Genomic DNA, 12,081 nt, shown 5'->3' on the forward strand with positions numbered 1-12,081 from the left:
TTAACCGAGCCCTTTACAAAGTGTACAGGCACGCAATTATCATGTACTTATTTTTGGCACACTGTCTGGACTTGACAAGCACTGTAAGAGCTTATTCCAGCTTGCATTAATAAGGACCTTCCTGATTTCCCTTGGAGCATGGAGCAGCGTTGGCTGCCAAGATGAGGATGCCTAACGCGTGATTACCTGCCTTTACCAACTGGGCTGTAGCACACACACACACAAATGGAAAAGACCAACTTCAACTACTTCTCTGGGTGGTTTTTAAGGTCCCTTCCAACCTGAGCCATTCTATGATCAATCGAGTATTTATTACTACACGAGCTAATATACTTGATCACTCGAGAAGCATCAGTGTAGGTTTATTGCCTAGATCTGCAGCACCCCATCATAAAATAATCATTACATCTGACATAAGAAATAAATCGTTTGTCAAATGTGTAGGAAGAACTCAAGCAAGTTGAAAATCCAGTACTTGAGAGCCAACAGTGCATTTTTATAACATGATACATGACTAAAAATGCGTAATTTACACAAATCCCCGAAAACCTTTCAGTTTAAAAGCAGCTGCTATGCTATTTTGTTAGGAGAATCAAAAGTCAGAAATTTCTGAGATAAGAGAAACTAATTATTTTTGTGCATTCAGGAAAGATCCAAGTAAAAAGATGATTTTTTATTCTTGTATTACCTAGTTACTCTGATACAGTTTCAGCTATTTACTTCAGCATTACCTATTACAGCATATAAAATTCAAGTTCCTCTGCTGCTGAGTTTTACCAAGGATGAGAAATCCATTTCAGAAGTTTTATATTTACCTGATGATCCTCTGAGCTGCGTACTGATGAAGAGAGCGGAACTGCGCTGACATATTTGCTAAGGCAGCCAGACAATTTGTATGAAGGTATTTGTCCTGTCAGAAAGGAAGAGGAAAAAAAAAACACATCAAACTTTCATTTATTTTTATATATATATATAAATACTGTCACCTATTGCAGGAAACCACTCAACAGAGTGATACGTGTTGCTTTAAAGGATGAGGTCAAAAGTATATAGCAAAACTGCCAAGTGCATATACTTGGTGATATTTTAAATATTTTTTTCTTTAGATAATCAGGCTTATGAGTCATTTCACACAGATTTCAGAGTGTGTATGCATATAGACATATCTACATGTGTACATCTTCATATTTTAAGCAATATTAATTTACAAAAATATCACAGATGTAGCATAATGAAAGAAATTCTCCTCCTCTCCATTTCTCTCTCTCCATTTTGTAGTCTTATCCTGAAGTTCTCTGTTTCCATATATGTGGAAACTATTCCATATGTATCTTACAACTATTACAACTATTACAAGATACTTCAGGCTTCTGCTCCTTTTGTTACCATCCCTTAAACCATTTGACCAGAGAAGCAATTAAATGATGGCCCTATCGAATTCAAGGGTTTTCACAGAACCAAACTTCTGAGTCCACAGTCAGATGGAAACCTTTAGTACCAATTGATCTTGGCCGCAGACAAGTAAACATGGAATGAGACATTGCTCAAAAGGGAAAAGAAAAATTAATCTCAAATCCACGTAATGACTTGGTATTACTAGTAATAGCAGGACTTGCAACATTATATTCAAATTTGGAAAGAAATGCAGCCATGTTCAGACATTATTTTGAGTCTTGAGGGTGACCAGCCTCTATGCATCAGTGTTCAGGGATTTATTTTCCATTTTCAGATCTAAAATATATATTTAAGCTTGAACATAAGAGACTCCATATCCTAGAAACGTATGTCAAGATCTTTCTCATTTCTTCTAATTCTTGTGATCACAAACGTGAAATCCTCAAGTTTTCCGATTTGAAATGTATTTAAAACATTTTTTTCCACTTCATGTAAAAACTTCCGTGCATTTAACCGTTGAAAATATTTAAGAGTAGGCAATACCAAGCTTGTATGTTCAAGAGAAGGTTTAGAATCACATGCATGAAAAATGCATAAGACCAATCTGCTCTGAAACTGAAGCAGTTTTGCTCTGTGACAGCTTAGAAAGGTCTCACGACCCAGCCACCATCCTACTTCATAAAAACACTAACAAATCGACCCGGAATTTCCATTTCTCAGTGACTGAATAGAGGCAAAGAACCTATCAGGCATCATTTCATCTCATCAGCCAAAGGAACTTTTCCTTCTCATCTGAAGATGGGAATTCTGTACCTGAATTAAGGACTTCAGCAAATGTTATTTGATGAATTGAATATATAATAATACAGAAATTGTGTTGCAAGTTCAGAACCACATAATACCGTGCTTAGTCAATATGACTGTTCTTCCCTTTTGCTTCCATCCCGTAGCTTCAGATGCCAGCTGGTTGCGACAGAACGAAGAAAAATCCCACACCCTGTTTGAAACTGAAATCACTCTGTTGAAGTTTGAAACCCACACTGTGTACTTAAGCACTCCACGTAACTCTTACCCTTGTCCGTGTCATGTTGTACTGGATGGTTCTTATCACAACGAGTATCAGGAGGCTCCCAAGTGAGATCTCTGTTAAAACACGCTCAGCGTACCAAGTGATATTTTTCAGTATCTGAAAAAGAAGAAAAAGGAGTTCTTTAGCACCTAGGTCTGAATAAGAACATAAAGAGCTGTCCACTCTCACATTCCTTAAGATAGGTAAATTAACTTCCAGCCTTAAATGCGACAAAACCTACTGCATTCAAAATAAATAATTAAAAAAAAAAATGTAATATTATCATCTAGTCAATCTCATCAAGTTTATTAGAAGTCATATAAACTAAGTGCAGAAAGACAATCAGATTTCACAAGTCCTTAATTTCCATGCCCTGTGCCACCACTCTCCTATATTTTTTGATATAGGAGGTATTTTGATATTCTGTTTTTGATATTTGATATTATATTTTTGATGTATTTTGATATATTTTTCGATCTTACCCTTTACACTTCTGTCACCACTTCCACCCTAGCCACCTGCATAGGGTTTCCAATTCCCTCCTGTTCTCCCCCATTACAAATTGGGTAAGAGGCAGCGCATACAAGCTCTGACTGATTGGCAAGTGCACACACGCTGAAGGATGCAGAGCAGATCAACAGGTTAATATTTGCCTTCTCCTGCCGTAGGTGGTCTCCCCTTAACCTAGCTGACGACCTTCTCGAATCTTTTAAGAGCTTGTAGATCCTTTTGTGCTCTTCATGAGCAGGGAGAATGAGCTTTACCCCTATTCCAGAGCTTATTGCAGGAAGAGAATCAACACCCAAAATTATCAGCAACCAACTGTAAAGGAGTAAACAGAAGCGTCCTAAAACCATGAAAATTCTTTATGGATTTATGTAATTCTGGGTCCAACCAAAGATTTGCTTAGCAAAGACTATTCCACGCAAGGCTACCACTCCGCATAGATTTTATCTTTGATATTTTAAAGGATGTTTCATTGAAACTTCATGTATCATGAAAAATACCATCAGCCACTGAAGTTGGCTTTTGTTCCCCATAGCATTACACACACTGAAGATATTTAAATCCTAGTTTGGTTTGGTTTTTAACGATTATGGAAATGATGAATCATAGAACTGCATGAGAACGGGAAAGAAATGAGTTATCCCATCCTATTGCCAAAACAGGATTGGTCTCTAGAGCCTGTAGTAAAAATCTTTGTTGTTTAGTCCTATTCTGATGGTCCCCGACCATTTTCTGGTACTCCACCACCATAAGCACCTTTACTCCCTTTAAGATTTGCATTTGGTAGTTGGACAGGGAAGTTCTTCCATTTGCTGTTGTTTTGGGTCACCGTGCAACAAAACCTGGAGTTTTTATTGAAGATTTCCAGGTGTTTCTCAAAACCCATCTGCTGCAGCCACAATATGAAATACCCTGATGCCTCTATCCATAGAAACCAAAATTGTAGCATCACCAAAAACTCTAGAAAGACTCACAAGCTACAAGGATATCTCTCTAGATCAACGATGAAGCTCTTTAACAAGTGTCAAAACTTAATTAAGGCGCTGTACTTAGTAACTTTTAAGGACACCTCATTCTTGATTTATTTATTCCCTGGTAATCAAAACTCAGAATTGGCAGATGACCTCATTTAAACAGGGATTTTCCCTGTATTAATGCATTCTTCTCTCAGAAACCGTGCCATATTTATAATCCACTTCTTTATTAGAGGCTAAGGGACTAATTGCCATAGCACGTAAAAATATTTCCTATCATACATCTGTGTCCAGAAGGATACTGAAGATCCAGTGTATAACTTGATAATTATCATCACTCTCTGCATTAAAAACAAAACCAAAGAAAAATAAAATATGCACAGGTGAGATGAAAGCACAGTTTGAAGACGCTTTAAAAACATTAATTACACGATCATTTTCTTACAGGGGAATACGAATATTCTATATAGGAGTCTTGTAAGAATATTAAATCACATTTAATCACGTTAAAGCCTTACAAACTAAGCAGACGATGTACACCACAGTCTGTAAAGCATGAAAGATCATCACAACTATGTGTTTGTGGTTTTTTTTTTGAGGACCCAAGAGGCACTCGAGCAACCTAAAGACCCTAGGTCTTCCCAGCATTTCCCCTAGAGTTTCCCTAGGCACCGTGTAAGATCGTACTGTCAGTAAAAATAAATATTCAAGACATTCAAAATTACACGTATGTTTTACCAAAACTCTTATTCAACAGATTAAGACGCAAACCCGAGTAGAAAAAAAGAATCCTCTAGGCCTTATTCTAGAAGAGGATAATATTTTCTAAGTATGATCTTTAAAATTTTGGAGGTTTTCTTTTTTTTTGTTTAAAAAAACACAAACAACTTTTCTTTTATTTACCTCCCACCTTCACTCTCACCGTAAATTTGTCTCTTGAACCTCTTTCAGAGTGCAAGAGACATTCAAAATAGTATCCTACTGATCATTAATCAAACTCTCTTACCTACTCTCTTCCCTATTATGGCCTGTCCTCGTTCTCTTTGCAATTTCTCCTCGTTTTTGTCACAGCAGGCTCTTTCATCAGGTTCGGGAGGCATTTGGACAATGCCCTCATCAATGCGCTACAGCTTAAAAAGTGACAGCCTTTTTTTTCTTTTCGAGATTCATCCAAGAAAGCCCAATGCTCTGGGAAAACCTACACTGAAATCCAACCTGTGAGGTCGAGAAATTTAATTCTGGGTTTCCCCACAGCTCACGGTTGCTTGGAGACCTACTGCAGACCTCTCTGGTGAACAGCTCCAGATCCATCGTGGAGCGACGCAGCTTTTCAGAGAAGAGCAATCTTTTTGGATGAAGCTACACCAGCGAGTTGCCATTTCTGAGACAACCCCATCTTTAAATAGTCCACTCCTCTTTAAGGAAAAAAATTAACCAGCAGTGGTTGATTAAGGACCCTTTTTAACACCAGGCTCGTGGACACCATGCAGAAAACACAGACACAAAGAACTGGAGCTGAATTCTGTACGTACCAAGCGCTGAGATTCTCCGTTTCCCGTAACTCTGCTTATGAGTTATTTCTTATCACAATGGAAGTGAACACACTTAAATTGTGATTTACACTCTATTGGTGTTTATTATGGCATAAAGTACTAGAGTGGTGCTGTAGGTTGCTGCCACTGAAAGTATTCCACCAAGTTATTTTGACATCCGATCTCCTTTTATTTACGGTTTCATAAATCGGCAAAGAAAAATCACCAATACTTGTCCCTTTTGGGGAATTTTTGCATTTACTCATTTACCCTGTTATTATTATTATTATTATTATTATTAGTGAAAGAAACTGAGCTCTACATGGTTACAGGGCCCTAACTGCATTAAGTCAATTGTGGGAACAGGACCTATGGTTTTGATCATATTTTCCAGGCGGTTAAGACCGCATTCATTTTCAACAAAAATGCTTCAGCAGTCAAAAAGAGTTTTGTGGTTTCCTGAGCTCTTTACCAGTCAGTATAATCACAAGATTTAGAAAACGGCGCTTACTAAAATTAATCTCAAAAATCAATAAATAAGCGTGGGTGAAATACCACAAAGGAAAATAGCCCATAAATGGACCGTGCAGTCATGCTGCTTATAAGAACATTACACAGAATATACAGCAGCAGAGAGAAAAACGGGTTAAATTCTTTTGTACTACATACTTTACCCAAGCGATGGAAAAAAAATCTCCTGTATTTGTTAAAATAATTTTTTTTTTGGTAAGTTTTTGCAGTGAACAAGAGCTCATTCTAGTTGTGTAACCGATGCTGGATGTTTACATTTGACAAAAACACAACATTTTCCCAACTCCATTCATACTATTTTGCTTCCCTGTAATACCCTCTAAGACTTTAGGGCATGTGGAGTGAAGATGTAGGAAAGTTTAAGGCATAAATTACATTACATTCTACTTTTTGAGTAGTGATTTGGTCATACGTACCTGGAAACACGCCTCTAAATCATTCAAAAGCATAGGTGAGGAGAATCGATGCATCAGTATGATTTTGTATCCTTTTATTTTTATTTTTTTAAAGGTAAAGTAAGGCACAGTGTCTCTTCCACATCCTGGGATCTGTAAGATCCCACTACCAATACATCCATTTGCCAACAGCACCCGAGTTAAGCTGCAATGCTCACATTTGTCTTTGGATATCCACATCCCTCCACAGAGTTCAGAAATGCCACTGATCAAGAAAGTCACTTTTAGGAAGTATAAGAGAATGTATTTTTTTCTATAAATAAAGGAATCACTGAGGGTTTTGAACCACAGCCATCAACTCTCTTATCTTTATCACATTTCGTTCAGGTGTTTCTCAGAGTACACCACGGAAATTTTGACCGAGGGGGGACGGTTGGGGTGACAAAGAAGCTCACATACCCAGGCTCGTAGACTCTCGGACCTCTCAGCCACCTCTCACTACCTAGCCAAGAGCAAAAATAGCTAAATCCTAGCCACACAGCACTACTACCAAATGGATGCTTCTCACCTGGCACTACGGAGTGAGCAGTAGGGAGGAACAGCCATAGAATAAAAGAGAGTCAGTGATAGCCTTAAGTAAAACAAATATTTAGTTGAGAAGAAAATGGAAGAAGCAAAGGCAGGGCTGAGAAAATCAGCATAGGGTAAAAGGAACCAGATATTTTTGTAATTAAAATGGAAGTAGTAAAATAACATCCACATTACACAGAAAACACTAGAACTGCATTGGCAGGGTTAGTGGTGATGGCAAGAATAAGCTGGACAAGGAAACATGATTTATGTTTTCATTCCGCAGCTGGATCCTCACTAACAATGTTAGGGAAATCTTCCACTTTTACTTATCCAGTAAGGAATTTGTTGAAAGACTGTGAGTAAAGCCTTTAAAATGAATGAAGACCATGGAAAGAGATGATGGAGGACAGGAGTGAAACTTAAAAACCTTAAACCCTCAACAAGCTCAAATAATGATGAGATAATGTAGAAGACCTTGTGACTTGAATATACACGTCACACACATGCACGTATGGTGCATACGTAGAGGTTCAAGGCATATGAACCTGAAGCAGAAGAAAGTCTTCAGGAAAATGTTTCGGTCATCTGCATGCTTACCGTAAATGCTCTTTCTAAAAGCTGCTTCCTAAAAGGTACTCCCAGGGAATTCGATGTAAGTATCATCTCTTCTTACTTTCCACATACAGAGCTATGTATGTATATATACAGAAAATTTTCTGAGATTTCAGAGAATAAATATTGTTAAGGCTTGACCATTTGGCCCCAAGAAAAAACGCCAATTTGCTCCAAAACAGGCTGGAAATTCACCTGGGAGAAAAGTTTTATTTCGCTACCTGGACACTTGCTTCCTGCTTTTTGCATGTCAATAACTTCACATAACCCCAAAAGACAGTTTCCACCTCCTAGGCAGGAACGTAAATAAAATCGGTGCAGACATCTGTGTTATCTTAGATTTAGAAGCTAGGAAACTAGAATGTTATCAGCCATTATCATCTCCAGCACAGATGGTCAAGGCCCACCACAGCTAGTCAAAATTTGGATCATATTATGTGGACAGCATAAAACAGATATTAATCTAGCAGAAAGACAGAAAATAAATGCCAAGTAAGGAAGCAACATTTAGTTGGAAGTTTGTTTTCCAAACTAAAAACTCCTTTCAAACTGGTTAAGGAAAGTTTTTAGAGAAAATTTTTTTTTTTCGTTTTTTCTCTCCTTTCTATCCCCTCCATTTTCTCACTACACATCTTTGAGACTGCCTGCTTGGTTATCACTATGATAACCTGGGACAGGAAACACCGAAAAAGAGAGAAAAGGATGTACATGCAGAATCTCCTTTGAGAAACGGGAGCAGGAACACGTTGGTTCACATCAGTAAGGAATGATCTGAAAAGACTCTGTCGTTTATTTGTCCTTAAAAAAATAAATCCATACATGCCATCAAATCTGGATGAACACATCCAGCCCATAAACACTGTCTGCTGAGAAAAGAGACACAGATGCACCTTTGTAAATAAAAATTTAAGCCATTTTTAGGTCTGAAGAATGATTTATTAAAACGACTCACCACTTCGTGAATGGATCGGTTGAAGCCGTCGTCCTCGGTAAGGATCAGCAGAATTATAAGAGCCATGTAAACATGGTGTGAATTCCTTTCTTCAACGTGGTACAGGATCTCAAGGATTGGCAGAACCTTTAGGGGAAGACAAACGTGTGTGTTAGTTTAGCCTTTCAAATACCTCAGACAATAAACAGAGGAGGCTCTAAACCTCCCTGCCCTTAACAATAACGTAGCAAATTTCTCCCTCTTGAAATAACCACCCCTAAGCGGTGACGTAGAGTGTTCAAACACCTTCCATCTGTTTTATTCCGTCTCCGCAAGAGTCTCAACAAACTCTTTCTTGTGGTGAGACGTGGAATTTCAATTCCTAAGAAATGAGATTTCCAGCCATACTCGTTCCTGTAGGCTCTGAAAGCTTTAGTTCCCTCCTAGACTCTGGGAAAATAAAATTATTAAATGAGATTTTCAACAGTTCAGACAGGAAAACGATTGTTTCTAACCATTTCTGCTAGCACAGGCCTGGTCTGAAATGACTTTCTTCATGAAATATAGCCAGGCATATTAAAGCCGAGGTGCACAGGGTCATTTTAAGCCCTGAAATTCAGATCCCGTTTTGGTGTGTGGAGCTAATCCCAGCAAAGAACCAGTTTGGGTTGGGTTAAGGCTAGAAAAAGCCTGTTTTTCTAATTCCAGACAATACCCAGCCAAAGAGAGCTGACATTACGATGCGAGTTCAGCCCAAGGTCTTGCAACATTTCCACCAGGATGAACGGCTCAAGCCAAGGTCTTGCAATAATAATGAAAACGAGATCTCACTGCAACTGCAAAAGCATACCTGAATGCTAGTCTAAAGCTAATCCAGATGCAAACATTGTCCTCTTACCAACTGAAAATTAGCTTTCCACTGGCTCGCTGCAACGTGGCTTCCCCATGCTGCAGAAATCGGCCTGAATCACAAAATACCCTGGAAAAAGGAACTTGAGAAAACTCTGAATTCCAAGATAGGGAATGAGAAGCAGAATTCATTCCAAGACGATTCTAGACACCTAAAGGCTTTGCTGTTTTTCAAAACAAGCCGAGTGAAACAGGATGAATCATGTGAAACCTATTCTGGTGACAGGCCAGGACTCCAAGCACTGCATGAGCCTCTGAAATTACCAGAATGTTCTGTTACAATCAACAAGTCCCAAAAAAACAGTTGGAACATATTAAACCCACGACAGTTTCTGCTAAAACCTATGAGACCGAGCTAAGTGCTGCAGGCCATGAAACCTTTCTGACAGATGCTTTAGCCAGGGTCAGGATAATGCCACAGCAAAAGAGGAGAAAAAAAATAAAAATTACACATTGCTAACTTCCTGCCTTGAAATTTTCGAAGGAACTGGAGGAGGCAAACTCTCCGTGCCATGTCCAGGTGGAAAGCAAATCAACACGTACAGTTTCTACGTTCCTCCTCCTCCGGGCACTTCTTCCTTCGTATACTGATTGCTGGGGTACACGTTCCTTGAGGACAAGTGGTACTGTTCAAAAGCTATCCAGGCAAACCACCATTTAAATAATAAAGTTAGGAGGCAAGATTGAGTTAGAGTTGTAGTTACCTTCAAATTTATCAAGAATTGTAACCAAAATGCACTTCCACACTTTCATATCTATCTCCTTACACACTGGCATGGGCCAGCCACGTGCTGAGAAGACCCTGCAATTAGTCGTGCTTGATGCAACATCCACACTCACTCTTGTGGCTAACAGAAAACTCCCCCAGTCCATTCTTCCACGCAGATGAGGGCTACATCCAGGAACACTCATGCAAAGACGTGGTTTTTTGTTTGTTTGTTTTTGTTTTTTTAAAGAAAAACTGCTGCGATGCAACTCTTTATTCAAAAAACCTTGGCATACCCTGATCTTCTGAACGTGCAGTCACACCCTCCAATGAATGATTTCTGAATGAAACTGCAAAAAAAAAAAAACCCATACAATCCCCACTTCTACATGTACTGCAGGCCCTTTTGTTGAGAGCCATTCAAGTATCATTATTGGATTATTACTAACACTCCTTCACCAGGAGGAAGCTTTGAACCAGGAAGGTACAGCCACCATTAAAAAAAAAATCACTTTTAATCCCCAAAAACACGGGGCAGGTAAAAACAGACACTGCAAACTGCAGGTGCTGTGTTCAGTCAGAGGTCACGAGCAGTTTCCCAAGCAAAGAGTTTTAAAATAGCTTTTCTCCAGCATACACTGGATCACGTAGCCAAATTCCAGACGTGAACATCCCTAACAGCATCAGATATTTAAACCAAGTATTTGATGAAGTTACACAAAGTGACTTGCTATAAGCTATGGAAGACCTATCCTATTCTTTCTACCAGTTATTGTAAGAAAAAAAAAAAAGATATATTGCATTATCAATGATAAAACAAGAAAAAAAAGGGATCTACATGCAAATGACAGAGGTGGATTTATACCCAAGCAGATACAATCTGTTGTACCATTTAACAAAACCACACGGAATCAATTTGCAAATTAAACTGAAGTTACAAAAGAGCAAATAAAACTCAAAAAACAAAACAAAACAAAACAAAAACACCCTAGGAAATGCCAAAGAACATCTGCTAGTGATGCTTCCAGGGCACCAAAGCCAGAAAAGTATGTAAAACCCCAAAACAATAAAAAAACGCACAGTAAATGTTGTAATGTGTGGAATAAAGGGAAAAAGGAACAACCTCCAGAACAGCCACAAGTTTAAGGTGAGAGCTCAGCTGAATGCTGGCCTGCTCTCGTATGTCACAGCCCCTTTTACCTCATGCAGCTGGCACTGTATGAAGAGCCCACTAATTTATGCTTGAAAAAGCCACGTACAACATCACAGAGTATCTGAGGACCTGCATCTTGAGCTGTTTTACCATACACACCTCATGCTTCTTCTGGGAGCTATATATTAAATACCACGATTAGAAAATGCACACACCTCACCCTTGCATCTCCAGAGTAAATGGATGTGTTTAGCAGCTGTGAAACCTGACGTACCACATTCAATAAAAGAAAATTTAATGTGATGATTTGTTGACAGAATCCATACAAAATGACTCAACTCCACCCCTAGATAATCTGCAGACTACACAGGAGTTCAGTTTTGAATCATCAATTCAACATCAACCGTCCTGCCTGAGTTTGCCAACAGTGGTGTCTATCAACTCTGATTTTTAGCAATACATCTGCTCGAACTTGGATTAAGACCAAACTCATTCCATATCTGCCATCAAACAGGCATGGGATCTAATTATCTGGCAGGATTGCACGTCTTAAAATGGAAAAGGTTCTCTCTTCTGTTACCAATTCCCCTAGACAGCCGTTATTTTATTAAAGGAATGCTATTTAATAAGTCAGGTTTGTTAAAGTGGTTTGTGACATCACTAAACGTAGCAGGGAGCAGAAGCTGATTTATAACCTGCAAAAAGCTGTAGCAGGTGTCTGTTATACTGGCTATTAACCACAATCCTATTTAAAGCAGCCACTACAACTGCATTTTTATCAAATCTACCAAGTA

At 38.7% G+C, this 12,081-nt stretch overlaps 1 protein-coding gene across 15 annotated transcripts in view; it reads right to left on the reverse strand.

Annotated features, from left to right (window-relative positions):
- Positions 1 to 12,081, reverse strand: part of DYM (dymeclin) — a 432,971-nt gene that overhangs the window by 370,886 nt on the left and 50,004 nt on the right. For all 15 annotated transcript variants that reach the window (XR_011090608.1, XR_011090609.1, XM_068664801.1 and 12 more), the window contains 3 exons: positions 8,541 to 8,666; positions 2,468 to 2,581; positions 816 to 910 (listed from right to left, as the gene is read on the reverse strand). Coding sequence is in view for 13 of the 15 variants with exons in the window: in XM_068664801.1 (XP_068520902.1) it covers positions 816 to 910; positions 2,468 to 2,581; positions 8,541 to 8,666 (335 nt within the window). In the remaining 2 variants the exon portion in view is untranslated. The remainder of the gene's footprint in view (positions 1 to 815; positions 911 to 2,467; positions 2,582 to 8,540; positions 8,667 to 12,081) is intronic.

Source organism: Anas acuta, chromosome W, assembly GCF_963932015.1.
Source record: "Anas acuta chromosome W, bAnaAcu1.1, whole genome shotgun sequence".
NCBI lineage: Eukaryota > Metazoa > Chordata > Aves > Anseriformes > Anatidae > Anas > Anas acuta.